Raw genomic sequence first — 20221 nt, forward strand, 5'->3', positions numbered from 1 at the left:
GGTGTATATACATCATCTTCAGCCTTGTAGCGAGCAAATCACTCAACTACGGTATTTCCTCATCACGGGGCAGCATCATTTTCGTCATCATTCTCTTCCTCTCGTTCTTCCCCTTACTCAACGAATTCGTTGGGGTCACATCTTCCCGCCCTTGGCCTTTTGTTGCTGCTCTGTCTTCTCTTTGACTTTGAACGCATTGATGGCGCCAACGATCAAAGCCCCGTCGTTGAAGCGCGTGGGCCATCGCTGCTTCATGCGGGCGACGAGATCGCGGGCAGTCGCGACCTGGCCGCCCTCGACCAGCGCGTCAAAGTCCTGGATGTACCGCCTCGTGCGCTCCAGGTGCCAGGCACCGCATAGCTCGTGCGGCTTGACGTGGCCCGGCACCACGACCTCGGGCCGCGGCGTCAAGGATTGGATGGTCTCGACGGCGCGCACCCATTCCATGCGCAGCGCGTGCGTGCTGGCCTCGCCGAGCATGCAGTGCACGTCGCCGTAGACGACGTCGCCGGCGGCCACGAGCCGGAGGTGCGGCACGAACAGCACCGTCGACGAGTGCGTGTCCGTGTGTCCGACCTCGACGGCCTGGAACTTGTAGCCCTCTGGATCGCTTGGCCTGTCTTTTTCTGATTCTTCCCCCTCGTCAGAGAAGGGCAGGTAGAACGCGCCCGTCTCCGGCAGCGGCTCCGCGAGCCGGAACGCCGTGTCGATCTGGCCTGGGAAACGCGACGCCCACATGGCCTTGAACGCGGCCGGCGCGATCTGGCCCTCCATGTGCGCGATGGTGCCGCGCGTGGCCACCGCGCGCGCGCCCGGGAAGCGCTGCAGCAGCATGTTCAGCCCGAACCAGTGGTCGCCGTGGCCGTGCGTGATGTAGATGTACGCCAGCTTCGCGCCCGGTTGCAGCGTCTGCTCGATCCAGGCAATCAGCGCCGAGGTCTGCGACACCGTGATGGGCGTGTCGACAAGCACCGCGTGCGAAGCTGTGTGGATCAGCGTGCACGCGATCGGCGACCACGGCCCGCCCGGTTTGCCGCTGGGTGCGGTCCACGGGATTGAGGGGGAGACGTGCACTGAGGCGTAGAGTGGCATGATGCTTGGAGATTGTGTGTGCCGTATACACAAGTATGTGGTTGTGATTGTGGTTGTGGCTGTGTGTGGGTTTTGCCTGAGAATGTGTGTGCGTACCTGTGCGATAGAGAAACCTGGCGGATGGATATTGTAAACAACAGGGCGATGAACCGGCGTTGTGTATTCAAGAAACACAAGGCTACCGTGACCAGATGGGAGGCCGGGGTGAGGGAGGGAGGAATGGAAGCGAGACAAGAATATATTACTTTCCTTCTTTGCTTCCTTACCTTTGACCTGTTCCCACAGGCCGGATGAGATGAGAAAAGCCGCCTCTAACGGCAGGGGGGGTTAGATATAATAGCAGTGGCATTTCCATTTCCATCATGACGGGGGAGAACAGAAGAGGAGTAGGGGGAGGAAATAATATTTGTATAGTAATCCGTCGACCGAGGGTGGAAGCTGATTGGACACAGGGGCAAACGCACGGTTATGTAGATATAGCCAAGAGGACGAGCAAGGGACCCCAGCAGTCGAAGCCGAGAGATTGAAAAAGACCAGAAGGAGACCTTGGGGATTCATTCTGTCATGGAGACGGAATGGACCAGGAGACTTAATGCTCTTTTCGTAAGCTCCCTGACTTCATTCGTCCTAACACGAGGGTGTCGCAGAAAAAGTAAACCCCCCCTTGTCTTGTGCTCTTGGGATTCGAACAAGCGCCATCACCTCGGTCCATTGTCTCTCTCTCACATAGTCGTCGCCCTCAGCCTCTCCAGAATATACTCCCCGGCCTTGACCGGCTGCCAGTTACTCGGTCCCACCACGCTTTCCGGCAACGGCACCACCTCGGTGTCGTAGTTGATGCTGAAGAAGAACGGCACCGAGTATCTCTCCCCGGTCCCCGGCTTGCTCACGACGCGGTGGATGGTGGACTTGTACAGCCCGTTTGTCCAGCGCATGAGGAAGTCTGCCACGTTGACCGTCAACGTTCCCGGCCGGACAGGGCAGGGGAGCCAGACGGGCCGGTTGTTTGTGAGGGGTGAGGGCGGGAAGAGGATCTGCAGGCCCGGATTGGACGAGGAGAGGAGCAGCGTGAAGCATTCGTAGTCGGTGTGTGCGCCGAGCCCAAGCTTGCTGCCTTCTTCTTCGTGGGCTGTAGTGGTGTCGTTCGTGCTGGCTTCCCCGTTGGTGGCAGAGTTCGCAACCGGCTGACCAGCGTAATATAACAACCTCGCAATTCCGCCTGGGTGGGTCATGACTCCGTCGAAATAGCCCTCCTCCAGGCCCAGAGACAGGGCAAAGAGGCGAAACAAATGTCTTGCCAGCTGGAGCACTTGGCCATAGTAGAGTCTGATTGCCTCGTAGAAGCCCGGGAGATCCTCCTCGGCAGGCCAAATGTTTCCCAGACCTGTCGATGCAGGCGATTGCCCGTCCAACTCGACATACTTCCCATCTCCGCCCGTCGGGTCTAGCTGTTCCTCATACCCCCAATTGAACCCTTCTTTCGTCTCGGGTTCAGGCTGCTGTTGAGAGGTCGAGGCGTCACTTCCTCCCATGTCGTCGGGATTCACGTACGTGTAATCGTGGGGCTCGTATCCTCGGAAGAGCGGAGAGTGCTTCATGTGCAGCTTGTCCTTCTTCTCCGGCGACAGCTGGTGGAAGAAGCGCTCTGCCTGCTTCAACACCCCGGCCATGGCTTTGGACGAGATGCCGTGGTTGCTGATCTGGAAGAAGCCCGTCGTCACGCACGCTTCACGGATCTGCATTGCCACGGCCTTGCGCAGAGTGCTGTCGTCGGAGAAAGAAGGCCCAATGTCGATCAGAGGCACGGTCGGTAACGTCTCTGGCGCAGTCTTGGGCGGAGGGTTGGTGAGGGCCCCGGCCAGGCGTGTTCGAAGATGTTCTTGAGCTGCCGCAACTTCGTCAAGAATGCTGAGGCCCGAGGGCTTTTCCGACAAAGGGTTTAGGAAGGGCGGCGGTGACATGACGGATGCGGCCATTGTGATATAACGCTCCTTTTATTTGCAGAGTACGACCAGAGCCAACGAGGGGGTTGTAATGGATGTGACGTTGTGAAGAAAGATAAAGATGATACAATGGAGTCGAGGAAATCAAAGAATGAATTACCCAGTAGTTGTCCTTGTTCCGCTCAAGACATGAGATTCTCAAGAGTCACACATCCAACTACTCGGTACTACTCACCCTCGATTCACCATGCCATTCGAGCGTATGTATGTACCACGCGGTGGCGCACGATAAGGATATAAAGGATAAGAATAAGAAATAAGAATGCAACACACGGAGAGCGGAGTTTTCCGCCCGCAGGACAAGGCTCAACAAGGCTGAAACATGTCAGGCTAGGCATGTGTACCTACGTAGTAAATAGGGGCAGCGTCGAGTCAGATGAAGATCAAGCGCGTGTCGAGACAAATATAGCATGTTCAGCTTGTCTGGTGTTTCACCACATATGCCTCTGCCGCCATGCAAATCCAGAATTAATTGGACAGGGTGTCCTTGCTCGTCAAGGCCTCATAACACATTTACGTCGTTGCGAAGAAACAGGAACTGACGTGCTGTTGTAATACCAGCCCGAACATTCGGCACAGCTGCGGGGATATCACGCGGCAAGACACGTTCCATCTCGTCCTTCCAGTATACCGGCTTCTCCACGGCGGCAGGCCACCAGTCAAACAGGAGAAACGCCTCGTCTGCAGTCCAAGGTCCTTTGGGCCCGTCGGAGCCCTCTTCGGTCAACCCTCCCATAGGTTGGTTGTCTCTGTCCACTGCATTTGTGTCTGAGGCGCATCGCTGGAGTTTGCTGGGACTCTCAGACTTGGCCAGACTCCTCCTCGCCGCTAGGTTGCTGAGCACTGGTAAGAGGCTCCGTGGTTGAGGGACAGCATGTTCTGGCATCAGAGTGAATGTGTCGTTCTCTAGAGCATCATTTTCAGACAAGACTCGTCGGAATGGACGTGTATCAAGGCTATCGGGTCGTCCCGGTGACAGGACAGGCTGGTTGGGACTTTGTGAATGGGCCATTAAGGGAGGGTTTGGAGGCGGGCACTCATCATGGACCGCTGCTCGAACATCCATCTGAAGCTGCTGTGCGGGTACAGTCACCGGATCAGTTATGGCAGACAACGGGCCACTAGATTTCGGTAGACTTTGACACAGCTCGCTGTTGTCGGACGCGGGAAAGGGAAATTCCTCCTGGGTCGGAAGGGGTCGGGGAGAAGGTGAATTCTGCGCAGAGTTCTGCTCTGGTATGAACAGCGGGCTGGAATCGATGTTGTCATCTTGGACCAGCTCATGCGCGCTCGACTGGCCGGAGCACGGAATCTGAATCGGTTGCCTACCGTCATCGACACTGGCCCGGGCCACGTGCTTCGATAACAACGACGCTTCTTCCTCACGAGGGCAGCATGTGCTGATACTCTTTTGAGGCGACAGTTGGCATGAACCTTCCAGGGTTTGTGGCCTTGATGTACCTTTCGAGAACGGTAGCAGACATGTCAGCTGGGGCCTAGGCCTCGGTTGGCCGATTAGCAGTCGTGAACGGTGAGCAACTGGCGGAGGGAACGCGTTCAAAGACTCGCCATTGGTGGATTTCTTCGGATTTCCAGGGGGGCTAGATCTCTTCCGTCTCCCTTTGCTCGGTTTCACTTTACTGTAACCGACCTGAGCAAGTGCCGTAGGGCTCGGACATGACAGTTCGGGTGTAAGCCATTGCTTTTCTGGGCTTCCCTTTTGACATTCTCCGGGTCCAGTCCCTAGCCTCATCGGCTTTGTGGGCGGCCGTTTACTTGTAGGTTCTTCGTCTGACGACAGTTCGATCAAGCCTTCGCATTCCGTTGGAGCTCCGCCGCGGCGAGCGGTTTGCAGAACGGTCTGACTTGGCTGCATGGGCTGAGGTAAGCGAGGCCTTCCAGGTCTAACCGGGTGGTGGACATGATCGAAATAGTTCTCCTTGTCACTGTCAAGTCGCAGTCGTTTTCGAGGCGATTCAACTGGCCCGACGCGACTGGATGACCATCTTTGTTCAAAAGGAGAGTGCACGGGTAATCTTGCACGCCCGAGTCGACCTTGAGAAGGTCCTAGCACTTCTAGCAACGACTTGGGTCTTTGAGAGGGGCCAGTTGACAAAGGGCGATTTGCGAGGACCGTTGCCTGTCGGGGTGGAAGAGCAGGCTTTTCTGGTCGCGATCTTTCGAGAATTGGGGCCAAGTCCGTTTGAGTCTCACCGAGACGCTCTCCGACTTCCACCATGACACCGCGGTCGAGCTGGATCTCAACGCCCTCAGCAAACTCCCCCTCTTGCCTATAGTGGAGGTCCCCAATGTAATTTTTCGCGTCGTCGTAGACCATGACGCGTCGGTTGAAGGTGTGGAAACGCAGAGAGCCATCGTGCCATTTCTTGGCCTTCTTGTGCAGGTCGCGCGTGTAGAGGCAGCGGAACTCATGAACGGGAGCGGTGTTTTGGGTGGGAGCAACGGTCAAGCTGGCAGGACCGAACCCGCGGTGAGTGGAAGTAAGGGTGTCCATGGTCACATTTCACTGATTGTACCCGGAATGAATGGGAGGAGCCGAGGCTGAGGTGGTTGTCAGCGACATCATGTCGGGGCCCGGCCAATGGAGAGGATGGCGGAAGCTGTGTCGGTCGTTAGTCAGTCCAGGAGTAGAGGGAGCAGCAGGAAGAGAAGTCTCGTTAGAGCATGTCATTGACGGATGGTGAGTGGATTTGATGGTGGGAGAGTGGGTGGGAAACGCGCGTCAACTGAGGCTGGAACTCGGGCGCAGGCTGCAGACTCCAAAGAGGAGGCTGCAGGGAGGCTAAGGCTAGTGAGGCTCAGACTTGGAAGCACCCGGTTAAACCCCCCCCTCCCTATCCCATGCCCTCCTATGCCCACTAGCCCTGTCTCTCCTTAGCTAACCCTTAGGTATCATACCCAGTACACGGTACGCCTCCCGCCGTGCCTCCTTCCCTTTCCCTGGCTCAACCTGCACCCCTACATTTTGCTGCTTGACTTTATGTACCTCGTACTGTCCAACTAATTTTCTCGCATTCTCCTCGTGTACTTCACTCGCATGGAAAGAAAGGCTAAACTTTTTAGACTGCTGGCCAGTTAGCAATTTTAATACATTTTCTCTCCTTACCATCCCCGCCGCCGCCGCCGTTCGTTTCCTCCCAGCCTGACGAGCCTCTTCGCTGTTGATCGAAGCCCTAACCTTAAATCCCCCCGACTACCGGGAGAGCGACACTGGTGGCAGCGGCAACAGTCCTGTGCCACCAAGCAACCTGCGTACCGCTCTTCTTGAGTGGGCTTGCGGTCTGACATCTGGAAATCATATCCGCCTCCGCCGTTGTCTCAACATCCTCATTCTGGCCTCCTCACAAGAAATTCCTCAGGCCACTGTGCTTGTGACGGTCTTGCCCTTGCCCGATACCCAGCAAGCCAGCAGCCACCATGCACAGTGTCCAGCGGCATTTTGGCAAGTACATGAAAAGGTCTGCCGATGAACAACAGGTCTCGGTTTTGCTCAAGGACTTTGAAGAGGCGGATAAGTTGTTGACTAAGGTACGTGCCCAACTATCCCGCCAAATGTCCTGCCCTCCACCAACTGACTTCGGTTCAGATCATTGAGGCCTCCAAAGCATGGCGAGAGTCTTGGACCTCCATCCTCACTCACCAACATCGGGTATTCGACGAGTTCAGCCTCCTGTACGCTCCGATTGTGGGTGCCAGCGACGACTACCACGGCCATGTCCCAGTCCAGACGCCCGATCACATTGTCCGCAGGACCGCGAGAATTAAGAGTGAGTACGAGGATTTGAAGAGAGATCTCACCGAGGACCTCGGTCAGGTCGAGGAAAGGCTCATCAGGCCCGCTCAAAATGCAAAGGACAGCTTGCACACCATGAAGAAGACGATCAAAAAGCGCGAGGATCGGAAACTCGATTTTGAACGGTACCAAAACAGGGTCGACTCCTATCTCAAGAAGACCAAGCGGTCGGAACGAGACAATGCGGCCCTCGTCAAGTCCCAGTCCGAGCTGGAAGCAGCCACCGAAGCATACCACGCCGCCGATGACAACTTGAGAGGCTGTCTTCCTCGACTCTTGACGTCGGTTTTCTCGCTGCTTCCCCACTTTCTGGCTGCTCAAATTCAGATCCAAAACAACTTGCTGGGGCATTATTACACCATGCTTCACACTTACTGTACAGAGGAAGGTTTCCCTTCTCCGGCTCCGCCCATGGACGAAGTGATCCGATTGTGGAACGATGCCTTCAAACCCGTGCAACGTGAGGCTGAGTCGTTGGCTATCTTGGCCAATGGAAAAGCAGCGAGGACGTCGATGGAGAACGGTCAGCAACCGGCCAATGGGTATCGCCGTCCAAGTGCCTCAGCCTTCAGTGCTCACCGCCAACAGTCTGTCTCCCCGGCCAGGGCCCTTCCACCTTCCCCGTCATTTGAGCCGAAAGTCAAGCTGTCATCCTCGCCCGCAGCGTCATCTGTGCTGAGTGCAGCCACTCCGCAGGAATTCATAGCCAGCCCATCCCCTTCACAGTCGGTCTATCAGACACCGATGGCCTATTCTCCAGCAGGGCCGAACACAGACTATTTCTCTCGTGATCGACATCCCTCTGGTACGCCGGCCGTGTCTGCTGCGACAGCGGCGTCAATTGCACAGAAGAAACGACCCCCGCCACCTCCGCCGCCGAGGTTACCTTCGCAGCAAACCATTTTTGTAACAGCACTGTACGATTTTGACGGCCAAAGTGAGGGAGACCTGGCATTTCGAGAAGGCGATCGGATTCGAGTCATCAAGAAAACTGAAAGTACCGATGATTGGTGGCAGGGGGAGCTCAGGGGAATGAAAGGACCATTTCCCGCAAATTACTGCCAATGAGTGACCAGCCTAATGGGAACAAGCACGAGGATCTTGATTCAAAAACTGGTTGAGAGGGCTTGGCTTTGATGGACTGTGATGTCTTTTCTTTCTGACGGCATACAAGGGGCGGGATGGAGCTCAAAAGACAGGAAACAAGCCCATAATAATAGCAGCAAGTTGAAACAACATAGAAGTGAGCGAGCGAGCGAGCACACCATGATTTGAACACAGGCAACCTGCACGGCATTGGAGCATAGCAGAAGGCGTGGGATAGGGCGTCGAGATTCCATTTCCAGGCAGAAAAGGTCAAATATACCCAACAATACGGAGTCAAGGATTTGATCGGATGTGCCCAGCATTCCCATTCCCATTCCCATTCCCATTCCCATTCGCCATTTATCGTAGATTCGGTGGATTCATACTAGCTAGTAGACGGACTCCAGGCATGCCACTTCTTCAATTCGGCTTGTGCGGACTCATGCTAATCATGTCATACATAAAAACGGGGCACAGACCGATTGGTCGAATCAAAGCCGCGTCGTGTGCTCAAATATCAAAGAAAACCCTTCGATGGATCTTCTCGAGTCTTATTTCACCTCCACTCATTCAGTCCTCACACTTTCTAGAAAGAAAGAGAGAAAGGAAGGAAGGGAAAACAATGTCGTCGGAGGAGTCCTCAAACCCGACTCGACACAAGCCGGACATCGTGGTCAGAGGGCTCAACTACAAGTTCCCCGATGGAACGGCCGGGCTGCACGACATCAACCTCGAGCTGCCGGCGGGCTCGAGGACGCTGTTGATCGGGGCCAACGGGGCGGGCAAGACGACACTCCTCAGGCTGCTGTCCGGCAAGAAGCTGGCGCCCTCGCGCTCCATCTTCATCGCCGGCGTCGACCCCTTCGCCGCCGGGCTCGAGGGCGTCACCTATCTGGGGCTGGAGTGGGTGCTCAACCCCATTGTGCGCACCGACATTGCCGTGCCCATCCTGCTGGACTCGGTCGGCGGGCTACATTACCCCGAGCGGCGGGATGAGCTGGTGCGGATCCTGGACATCGATCTTCGATGGCGGAGTGAGTTTTCGATCCATGTCTCTCTGTGTTTTCTCTCTCTTTCCCGCCTTCTCTCCCTTCCATCGTCTTCACACAACTATTCCCTATTCCCTGTTCGGTCCAGCGCAGTTCTGACAGAATCTCCTTGGCTCCGGGGGGGGGGTAAAAAGTGCACATGGTCTCGGACGGCGAAAGACGGCGGGTGCAGCTGGCCATGGGCCTGATCCGACCCTGGGACGTGCTCCTGTTGGACGAAATCACGGTAGATTTGGATTTGCTGAGCCGGAGCAACTTCCTGAGCTGGCTGAGAGGCGAGACGGAGCGGCGGGGGGCCACGATCGTTTACGCGACGCACATCCTCGACAACCTGGTCGGCTGGCCCACGCACCTCGTGCACATGCACATGGGTCGCGTCAAGGAGTGGGGGCCCATGGCCAAGTACCACGCCGAGTTCGACCGTTACGACAACAGCGGCAATAGCAAGCTCGGCGAGTTGGTGCTCAAGTGGCTCAAGGACGACCTGGCGGAGCGCGGGCCCAGATACCACGGCGGCCAGGCCAAGACGTACGAGAGCTACGACGGCAAGGGAGGGTACGGGGCCGAGAAACCGCTGGCGGCTGATGAGAAAGAAAAGGAGCGCGAAGCGAAAGATGACTGGGGGTGGAAATAAGGCAACAGACGCTTTACACCGTGAAGGTGAAAGTGGAGGTGAAAGTGGAGGATCTGCTTTCTGTCCTCTCTCGAGCTATCTCTCGCCCACCACTGCCTGAGGCTGTTTTTGGAGCGTACCCCGTACTTGTACATACATACAAGCTCTGATGCCCCCCGTCTGTTCTTCAACAAAATCACTGAGCGCATCATCTCGCATTTGCCAGGCGCTTGAGGAGAGGAGACATCCGGGAGATGGGTGGCGGCAGCGGAGCCGTTTTTGGTCTTAACACCATATGTATCTGAGGAATAGAAGTGAGATGGTTTTTTGGTTTCGTACCTCTGGTATCTGTCCTCGTTCCCGGCCAGAAAAGGTGTCGAGATGATAGGAATGGCAACAACAAATGGTAGCCGTGTCGTCGCGGTGTGCCTTTTCCAAGCTTATTCCTTCTCCCCTTCTGACTGTGGCCAGCCGCCATCCGGCCTGCACTGCCTTGCCGAGGAAGGCATATCCTTCCGGTAGCTGGCTCGGAGTCAGAATCAATCATACCAGGAAGAAGTGGGCTCCTTTGATACCCCTGGTACCTCCCCAGTCCCGGGGAGGGTCATGTCGCGGATTGGGGGGTTTGAACTGCTGCATTGTCCTACAGAGGTTGAGGTTAACTAGGTCTATGCATTGAAAAGAAGAGGTTGGGCATGTCTTCCTGGCAGGCCAGCGACCGCCGCAGGGGAGCATGGGGGGACAAATTCTGGCCACACATTCCATCCCTACAAGGACGTTTGGAGACTGTGTTCGCCACGCAAAGTGCTTGCACAGTCCGGTCACGTGCCATCGCGTTTCATTCGTGTTGAAGGGGCCTCCAACTGCGACGCGTCGAGCGTGTCGGGCTTCCGACAGCTTCATCTAGGCCTGATGCGGACAACCCGTTGTGCAGTCCCATCTCCTCCAAGGACGACTGGACAGTGATGCAGCACAGAGAAATGAGGGCGAAATCACATTCCCCGTGCGGACTGGGGACTCAGCAGCCTCACTCTTCGAAGGAGAGTCCCCTAGCCGTCATGTTCGAGGGATAAAAGCAGCTCTGATTTCTGCTCTCAGGATGCTCTTCTCGATTTTCGCTCCTCAACCTGACCAACTCGATCGTCGTGTAGACTCGGATTGATTCGATTCTTTTTTGAATGAATAGCCTCACGGCCGGCACTCACTCATTCTCGACGTGTTTCAGAATCCAATCCCATTTCCGGATAACGCTCCTGCTTTTTGTGGGCATTCTTTCGTTTATTCTCAAAATGTCGGTCCTTTTCCTATGGACCTTCTTCTCGGTCCTTGCAACTGCAATGGTTCGTCCGTAACCCGAGTTCGATGCTTTCCTTCTGACAGGGACTTCAGGATCCATCAATTGAGAGGAGAGACGACCCTGTCTGCGGGCGAAGGCCCGCCGAAAATAAAGTCTCTGATGGGCTTCACCACTGGCACGCGGTGGTGTTGCCATTGGGCTTCTGCTGGCGTCAATTGCCTGGTTAACAACCAAGCACACCCATCATTCTGACGGCCAACACACTGCCAGCCGAGCGGGCGCCCATCAGACTTTGTCATTTTGGGTATCCATGATCTGCTTCCTCAGTTTCATGCCCTCAGCACATGTTGGGGACCTTTGGCAGGGAATGGTGGTCGCGCTGTGCCTGGCAAGTCTTGAGATGTTTTGACAAGCCCAGAACGAATGGTTCGGCATCAGAATGAACCTCGCTCGGCATGCACCTTCCCTAGTGGCATTCCTTATTGTCGTTTTCATCGGACTTCATGGTCCCGGTGCTGATGGCTCCTATATCTCACTGACGGGGATGTGGGGACCACCAGCGTTCTGGTTGAGTCTGTCATTTCTACCCTCATTGATGAGCGATGATCGAGGCCGTATGCCCACCTCTGGGACAGCACATACGCTGTAACAGAAGCACCAAACCAGCAACATATTCACCCTTCCTTCATTTTGGGAGTTGTTTTGAGAACGATCTCGGAGACGCTACTCCCCTTTTACCCTCATTCTCGGCTGCATCTGGTCCTAACTCGGCCTCCTGGCGTTATCGGATCGAAACGCAGAGACAGCAGGTTCCTATCGACATCCGGACACATTTGTTCAAATGTATGTGGACATAAGATCTGTACAACACATAATGTGCAAAAGGAACCAGGCGGTATAGCGCTCAACACGAATCATATGGAGGGATTTGGGTTGATTAGTGCGAGTTGGACAAGCGAAGTCATAAAAGTTGATAATAGACCAGGTGCCAGGATATACCTTCTCGCTCTGTATTGCTTCGCTGGAGGATGTATAGTACGCCCGGAAATCGGAAAAAAAAAAAGATTCAGCATGTCGGCTAGCAGGGGTCTCATGGTTAATGCCACAGTATCTTGACCATTTCTTCTCTGGCCGGCCAGCCACATTGAGTAGTGGGGGGCCGACCGACCTCGCATCTGAGTCTGGCTGCTCTTCTGCTGGTAGAATCTAGCCTCCGGCTACACCCGGATCTCAATCACGCTGTCTTGGAGGGAAGGATGCCCTCTGTTTTCAAAGTCCTCCTTCACCACACATACCAGGGGGCACCAAGGAAATGAACTCTCTGGAGGAGCCCAGTTGAGAATTTCGACTCCCGTCACGTCATTGATTTGTCGATTTCTGCCCAGTTTATCCTCAGTATCCGCACTGTTCCGTCAGCCGAGGCCACTGCTAATTGGCCTTGTTCTTTGTGATCACGTCCGTCATCGTTGGTGGTTGGTCGCCAGGCGAGCCGATTGACGGTCTTCGAGGGACAGAGGTGTCTGGGGACCTCAATAGTCCGCAATATCTTGAGGTCGCTGTTTACGTCGATAGTATGCAGCGAGATGCTGCCGTCGTCCTCGCCCACGGCGAGCACGCCACTCATCTTGCAGGAGGTGGAAGAGACAGCCGTAACCGGGGATTTTCGCGCGATCGAGAATCGCATTGCGAAGGTGTTCTCATTCTCGCTGTTGTCGGGATCCCGTGACCATATCTTGATAAGCTTGTCCCTGCCAGCGGTGGCGAAGCTCGGATTCGCGTTGGTAGTACTCGTGAGCCACGTGGCGTCGAGAATCATCCTCGTGTGCGCCTTTGCATTCAAGGCGACGCGGATCCAGCTCTTGGGACTGTCGCTTGATCTCTTAAACACTGCCCACTGCCGATCTCGTCCTACACTCAGTAGGTATCCCGCATTCTGTGAGGAGAACGCAAGTCTCGTGACGGTCAGAGAATGCGCCGACAGAGGCGGTTTGATCTCGTTCCAGTCCTTGGTGTCGTACAGGCGGATCACCGCGTGGTCGAGGGAACTCGCCTTGCATGCTGTGGCGAGGACACTGCCGTCCGGGGCCGTCGCTACCTCGGAGATTTCCGAACCGTGGCCGTATAGTTTCTCGTGCTCGGGCCATAGAGTGTGGCGCGCTAGCAGGTCCTCCGTCGGTGGTTCTTGGATGTTAAGCAGTGAAAGCCCGAGTCTGGTTGAAATAGGGGTCGAACTAAGGGCCTCATTCGCAGTACCGTCTCCAGTCTCCTCACTATTCTCCATGGCCTTGTTCGACAGGCCCAGCACAGGGATGGCAGCGGTGTCGGGCATGTGCGCTAATTCCGGAGGCGATGGAATCTCGCACAGTCGATGGAGCATGTTCGCGATATCCTTTGGTTCGTTGAACACGCGCAACAGCTTCTCGTCTGCCCCCGAGGAGAACTGATACGGCGTCGTGCTCGCGATGCAATTGAGGTCGTATCCGTGAATCTGAGGCCGCGAGAACTCATGCCAGCTCCGCTGCTGACCTCTTTTCCATTCTGCATGAAGCCTGGTCGTCTGATCGGAACTTGTGGAGAGAAGGTAGCTCCCGTCCGGGGTCCAACAGATGCCGTTGACGGAGTTGGTGTGGCCGCTGATGCCAAATCTCTGTGTCCAAAACTGTGAGGCCTCGTCATACTGCCACAGTCGCCAGCTGCCCGTGCGGCCGAGACAAGTGACGGTCTTGCCGTCAGGACCCCATAATCCTGTCCAGAACCCTCCCGCTGAACCTGTCGCAGTGGTGGCCCCTTTTGCTCCACTGATCTCTCCCAAGCGAGACATACTGATCCATATTCCCGACGACGGGTCCGGTTTCCATATCGAAAGAGAACCGTCGGCTGAGGCGGTGAGGAGTTGTGAGCTAGTGGGACTCCACGCCGCCGAATAGATCCAATCTTCGTGGCCGACAAGGAGTGCCTCGAATGTAATAGAGTATTTGTACTCCCCGGCCGACACGGTCTGGACCTTTGCTGATAGGGTTCGGCTTACGGCAGATACTGCGTCCAGCTCGGCGTGTTGCTGTGTGGGTTTGCTGTCACTCGGTTGAAAGCGCCAGATCCGGACATACTTGTCCTGGCTCGCAGAAGCTAGCAGGGCACCTCCGTCTGGAAATTGTGCAAGTGCCAGAGATCGCACCCATGCTTCGTGTCCAGTGAGAGTGACGCAATGATGGAACACTGGGGCCGATAATAGACCCTCGATGGCGCACACTTGGATATCATTCCGAGTGCCTCCGGCGACCAAGTAAGCATGGTCAGGAGGAGATGGAGATGGAAAGGGGCTGACAGCTAGAGCCAGCGGAATGAATCTGGGTTTGAGGGCGAGTGTAGCCAAGGCTCGGATTTCTGTTTCACAGACTTTCCAAAGTTTCACATTCGCGTCGGCTCCTCCGGTCACCAGGATGTTGCTCTGACTTAAACAGGTGATGGCGTTGACAGCGCCCTCATGGGCCATTGTCTTAACTAGGCATACCCAGTGCAGGTTTGGAGCGTCTTGTCTCCATACCGCGATCTCTCCATTTGCACTGGCCGAGGCCAACAGCTCAGTAGATCCATTCTGGGCTGTGCTCAGAAATTTCACACTTGTCACTTTCCCAGTGTGTCCAGAGAGCAAGGCGGATATGCCGTGTCCCGAGTCATTCCCCGGCGACCATACCCCCACATTTTGATCGGCGCCAAAGGCGAGGATGCCTGACGTTCTTGACCAGTCGGCTGCTGCGCTGTGTCTGTTTCCGCCGACGCTGAGGTACTCGTCTTGAACGAGAGGAGGAGACATTGATCGAGAAGACCGGAGCGGAATGAGGCAGAAATTGAGGTTGATCAATATGGAAAAACGACGCCAAGGGGTTGAAAATTCCCGGCAGGCTCAGCCTTGTTTAGGTAAAAGAGCGACGCCGCCCTACCCAGTATGCCCTTGGGACATGGGCCTCAGACGGCAGAGAGAAACGTGCGACTCATAGGGAACCCATCTGGTTGCCGCGGGACGCGGACATGGCTACGACTATTGAGAGGGAGTTCAAGGCGTAATTAGAAAAATACATGGCATCCCGTGTGCGAAAGGGCATGGACAACAGTAGCTCTATAGACGATCGTCTCGAGGAAATCGTCCTCGCTCAGCCAGGGGGTTTGGTCGTTCAGCGAGACTGCAGAATCCTGGGAGCACAGTACCAAGTATTTGATTAATGCCGGCTAAGTCCTCAAGCTTACCAGCGAGCACTCCAAGGATACCGCACCAGGTCCGTCACACATTGCTCATCTCAGGAGTTGCGTAAAGACCGCAAACTGGACCACTGAAGGCGAGGATCTTGGTTTCGTGTACTCCGCTTTCGAACATAAGAGATTCATCAATGTCGACAATCCTGCCAACACGTTGGACTATATTCCTCTGGGAATATTCGATAGCTTCTTCTTGGCAGGCACGCAAAGACGAGGTAAATCGACACCGAGCTCATGTGGGCGCTGGCCAGCCCGACGCCGCTTTTAAACGCCGCTCACTTCCTGCTCGCCTCGACTCACCCTCCATCACCCTCCTCACCCTTGGCCATCCCTCCCCACCTTTGTTCTCGACGATGGCATTTTCGCTTCTGCGCCAAACCAGGATCCCGCGTGCGCCGGACGGGCTGGGCGATGGCCACAATTCTGTTGGCTTGTTCCCGACCCCGAAAATTCCACTTTGTAGCATCTGCTGCGTACGTGCCTGATTTTGGGCATCCTGGAAGCGGGTCGCCATTCCTCTCCCTTCGACCCCCTCTCCTCATCCCTCTCTGAAGAAAGGTCTTCTCGGTGTATTAGATGGCCCCCCTCCCGGTTCAAGGGCTGCGAAGCCCTCAGGATTGTCCCCTCTTTTCACGGCCCAACGGTACTCTAAATAGCGGCTTACTGGGACTTTCGCCCACGTTCGGGGTTTGGAAAACCAGCTCTCCAAAAACAGATTCCACAAGATTCTTTGTTTCTAGACTGGAGCACCAGTAGGTCCGCACCTTGCCAGATCGCTCTTCCAATATTAGAGAGGAACCACAATGTTAGAAGGGACTTACAATATTGAAGGGGGGGCTAGAATCTTGAAGAGGGGGAGGAGAACGATATCGGATCCCCTCCAATCTTGGGTCAATCACCAGCGGTACGCAATCGCCAGCAGCGTGTAAGACGGGCGATGACATCTTCGAAGAGCTGTCGTAGTAAACCTTGACGTAACTGGCAGCTTCATATTCATGTGGTGTCTGCCTTGGAAAAGCGCCGCAGATTGATGCGGATGTTTTTATCGGACGATCAAGTGAAGTGCGACAGCGCGAAATCTGCTCATACCGAATGCGAAGGATGAAACTGGCTGGAGATAAAGTATGCCACACTTGGTACAGTGATTGATCGCGAGTCTACGACTACAGCAGTACAAAACGCGGATGACGAGACGGTCCAGGGTCGAGCGCGAGCGGCGATAGTTATCCGAGCCTAGGAACTAGTTGGGGCTGTTGATCTTCGACAATTACGATGATCCATAGTTGCCTGGGATACCGTCGTCGACAGGGTACGATATTCGACCATTCTTCCCTCCTTGCTCTCAGAGCCACATTATCATCAACAGTAGGTTCGCGAGGCTGGCTTGCCAAAGGCTGTGGAAAGCATTGAAGAGTGCAGCGACTGTGTGAGGGCGAGACGGCGCGCTGATCTTGTCACAGCGATCAGGCCAATATTTCTCCCAATGTAAAATAGAGAATTTGTAACATATTATTCATTTCTACTAACGAAGTACTGGATGTGATAGGCACCGATCTTGCGAAACACCTGGATAGCTCCCCTTTGGCCTGGCGATGGCAGGCACCTATCTGAGACGGACGGGGCATCACCCGTTACGAAGAGCTCGAGGCATATGAGTCGGCATGGACGGAGCTGGTCGGAGTGGACGCTGAAGAGCTGTCTGAGCATGAAGCATGCACGATGACTTCCACCTGGACGATAACGCTCGAGCAAACAAAAAGACAGGACGCAGACGCCGGGGAGGTGTTGTCATTCTGGGCCTATCTCAGTAACCATGATACACGGTATGAGCTTATCAAATCACGCGCAAATGGGGAGGTGCCATAGATGCGTCGTGTCAAGGAGTGTTAGACTGACTCAATTGTATTGATATTGTGTTCATCGGAACTATTGAGGAAGAGCACAAAAAGGCCGTGTGCCTGTGAGCGTGCCGCAGAAAACCCTACGATTTTATTGGTCAGATCCATTGGCACGTGACTGTCATCTGTCGAAACCTGCCTACCCACAGACGTGGGAAGTGCCTGGCTCCCGCGGGGGTTTTGTGCGGATTCAACGTGCTGCCTCTGCCCGCATTAGCCGGGCTGTTCCGGCCGTGGTTAGGGGCAACCTGAGCCGCACACTTTCTGGGGGGCGGCACCCTGCTCTAGCTGGTGCAGATCTTGTCAGAACAAGCCTCGAGATATTTGATTCTCCATTAGACGCGACTTCTCCTGTCCGAAGTGTTCATGGCATGTGGGAACGCGCCGACCGCCGTGTCTCCTCAGCCATGCGCGCCTGCAGTGGCAACCAGCTCCATGGCCCATTTGTACTCTGCGCTGCGCGCTGCAGTACTTTGGGCTCCTGTCTTCGATGATCTTACCGACTTTCTTCGAGCTCAAAAGCGATAAACCCAGACGCGGAGGGTAGATCGGACGTGGCGTGGTGCCACTTCGAGTGTGAGGTGTCACGAAGATCGCGATGCCTCCGCAGCGTTCCAACCCATTCGGTGTCATTGAAATCGGCTCCCTCGGCTGAAATATGGGTTAAAAGAGTTGGATGATCGAACACAGGATGAAATGATACCCACTGGACCGGTTCTGATTGGAAACGAGAGACATACTATGCGAGATGATGTGCGGTGTTGGTGAGAGGGAGGGGAAAGAGAAATGGAACCCCAAACCCAGGGCGCGGGAAACGTCCTACAACTGGCGTTGGATCTGTTGATTTTGGCATGATCGGAATGGCACTAACAAATGTACTGTACGCTGATCCAGATGCAGGAGAAGGAATTATTGTGCGTGAAGAGAGGTACGGGTAACAGTGATGAGATGCGATCAAGGTGCGAAGGTGTTCACTTGCGGACCGCAGGGAGACTTGGGGACCAGATACCTTCCACCCACTTCGACATCAACCCATCTCAACCCCTACCCCCACTAGACCTCCATTATCGCCATGAGCGAGTATCCTGATTTGGATGAAGTATTTCGTGTTGCAATGGCCATCTCAGCTGCTTCACAAGGTCATTCACAATTGCCAGGTACCGTCACGACCTATGGAGACGGCGACTCACCCTCCCCCCTTCCTGAACCCGTCGTCCCTCGCAGGAGACCGAACGAAACTCCACACGCGCGGAGCCAGCATCCATCTTCACATCCAGAGAAATTGTCATTTTTGGAAGAGAAGGATTAGGACCCACAGAAGACATATGACGAGGACCGTTTCCATTACTTAATCGAGTGGAAGGTGAGATTGAACAACAAGGCGGTCGCTACCCAGTCTGAGCCCGACGTGGCGGTTTCTCTCAGCGGCTACCGGAGGTTGGCCTTGCAAGACCGGCTCAAGCAATTGGTGAACCGAAGGTTCCCTGGAAGCCGACGACTACGGCACGACGACACCAAGGTAGTGGTCTCCGTCATAGAGCGTTCGCAATCAGACTTCACTAGGGGATATGACGGAACTGAGATTGATTGAGTCGCACAGACAAGCAACTGCTCGACCGGAGCCCGTATTTCTAGAAGGGCAAGAGAGTCCAAGTCAAACTCTTCTTCTACTATGTGGAAACTAATTCACAGTCAGCCAGTCAGTCCAAGAGAAGAGTTGGTAAGCGAGGACCGAGATCAGCCAGTAGTTATACGCTGGCGAAACGGGACCGAGAGATCGCCCCCAGAGCAAGAAGAGTCGGGGCGACCGCGCATTTGGTGGCAGGATGTGTACGTACTCATGCGCTGTCCGAACGTCATGAGAGTCGGGTTCGCACTGCTGGATTGACTCCGAGGGGAATCATCACAAGTGGAGAAAGGAATACTTCAAAATCGTTGAAGCACACGTTGCGCAGCACGGAATGCCGACCACGGATAATGACGTGCCCCTCAACCTTCAGCGACAATTGATTGCGGACCGGCAAAAAAAAGTGACCGAAGAGGAAAACAGGCTTCGATCTCTAACCCTGGCATACTCCCCATCAGCATCACTCACGTGTTGCCTAGCCAGTCTCAGGAAATGTCACAGGCCGAAGGTGAGAAACGGTCGCTTGACTCCAGGGCATCATTCGGACGCAGCCAGACTCCAGCCACTGGAATTTCCTGGTCTTCGCGATGATGCTCTGCGAGAATACGCCACCTGGCAGTAGTCGAGGGTCCGGGATCCTTTAGTAAGCCCGCTCCGAAAAAGCTTACGTTGTATCGTTGAAAGAAGGGGGTTTTCCTAGAATCGATCTACGAAGATCCGAATCCCTGGTATATTTACAGATACGTCCGTTTCCTGGCTTTTCAATACTTTTGTTATCTCGACTATAAGTTAGTCCGACCTCGATGCGCTTTCACGTTTCCGCTAGAAGGTGGATTAAGACGCTGTCCGCGAGTCTAGGAAACGTCCCATCCTTCACAGGACCGCGAGCCTCCCAGCTAGACCGATGCTATCGAAGCCGGAGGCTCCTCTGAAAGTCGAGAGGGTGATAACCATGGAGCCGCAAAATTTTGTGACAATATCTAAAAGTGAACATTGCACTCCGCAGTAGCTCGAATCTAGTCCGACACAGGCAGAATAGTCATGAGCACAGAAGCCAGGACATCGAGTAGAACTGGCGCAGATAAATCGAAGGGGAGCGAGCAGGTGGGCAGAGACTTGTGGGGTGCAGGAGTTCACGGGACGTGGTCGGTCAGACTTGCGTAGGTTCGAGTGATTCTTTCCAATGACTGATGAATACCCAGTACACGAGGGTTAGCTTTGTTGAACAGGAAACCGAAGGTGAGAGCGGAAGGGTGACGGCGATAGGATATCTTTGAACATGGACCCAAGTGAAGGCTGCGAGGCGTTTTCGCATCCTGCGCCCAAGGGGACTCGGTAGTATTGCTCGAATAAGCGTAACGAAGGAGCAGCCCCTTACCAATCTAGCGCGAAGCTTCAGTACCTGCGACCCTTCTTCACTTTCGCCATGATGGCATTGATTGATTCTTACAAGGAGATGGGCGAGGCGACGACACTCTTTGGCAGACT

The 20221-nt window shown here is 54.9% G+C and overlaps 6 protein-coding genes across 6 annotated transcripts; 2 read left to right on the forward strand and 4 right to left on the reverse strand.

Moving 5' to 3' along the window:
• Positions 1–135: 135 nt before the first annotated feature.
• Positions 136–1092, reverse strand: A1O5_04518 (uncharacterized protein; the record flags this gene model as incomplete). The annotated part of the gene is made up of 1 exon (XM_007745123.1): positions 136–1092. The coding sequence occupies one exon, from the start codon at positions 1090–1092 to the stop codon at positions 136–138; it is 957 nt and encodes a 318-aa protein (XP_007743313.1).
• A 722-nt stretch (positions 1093–1814) lies between these two features.
• On the reverse strand, positions 1815–3068 carry A1O5_04519 (uncharacterized protein; the record flags this gene model as incomplete). Its single annotated transcript, XM_007745124.1, has 1 exon — positions 1815–3068. One exon carries the CDS (start codon positions 3066–3068, stop codon positions 1815–1817), a length of 1254 nt encoding a protein of 417 aa, XP_007743314.1.
• A 529-nt stretch (positions 3069–3597) lies between these two features.
• On the reverse strand, positions 3598–5610 carry A1O5_04520 (uncharacterized protein; the record flags this gene model as incomplete). The annotated part of the gene is made up of 1 exon (XM_007745125.1): positions 3598–5610. The coding sequence occupies one exon, from the start codon at positions 5608–5610 to the stop codon at positions 3598–3600; it is 2013 nt and encodes a 670-aa protein (XP_007743315.1).
• A 923-nt stretch (positions 5611–6533) lies between these two features.
• On the forward strand, positions 6534–7977 carry A1O5_04521 (uncharacterized protein; the record flags this gene model as incomplete). Its single annotated transcript, XM_007745126.1, has 2 exons — positions 6534–6644; positions 6703–7977. The coding sequence occupies 2 exons, from the start codon at positions 6534–6536 to the stop codon at positions 7975–7977; spliced, it is 1386 nt and encodes a 461-aa protein (XP_007743316.1).
• A 640-nt stretch (positions 7978–8617) lies between these two features.
• A1O5_04522 (ATPase) lies at positions 8618–9678 on the forward strand (the record flags this gene model as incomplete). Its single annotated transcript, XM_007745127.1, has 2 exons — positions 8618–9029; positions 9179–9678. The coding sequence occupies 2 exons, from the start codon at positions 8618–8620 to the stop codon at positions 9676–9678; spliced, it is 912 nt and encodes a 303-aa protein (XP_007743317.1).
• A 2630-nt stretch (positions 9679–12308) lies between these two features.
• On the reverse strand, positions 12309–14768 carry A1O5_04523 (uncharacterized protein; the record flags this gene model as incomplete). The annotated part of the gene is made up of 1 exon (XM_007745128.1): positions 12309–14768. One exon carries the CDS (start codon positions 14766–14768, stop codon positions 12309–12311), a length of 2460 nt encoding a protein of 819 aa, XP_007743318.1.
• Between the last annotated feature and the right edge of the window lie 5453 nt (positions 14769–20221).

This window comes from Cladophialophora psammophila, assembly GCF_000585535.1.
Source record: "Cladophialophora psammophila CBS 110553 chromosome Unknown aczJe-supercont1.6, whole genome shotgun sequence".
NCBI lineage: Eukaryota > Fungi > Ascomycota > Eurotiomycetes > Chaetothyriales > Herpotrichiellaceae > Cladophialophora > Cladophialophora psammophila.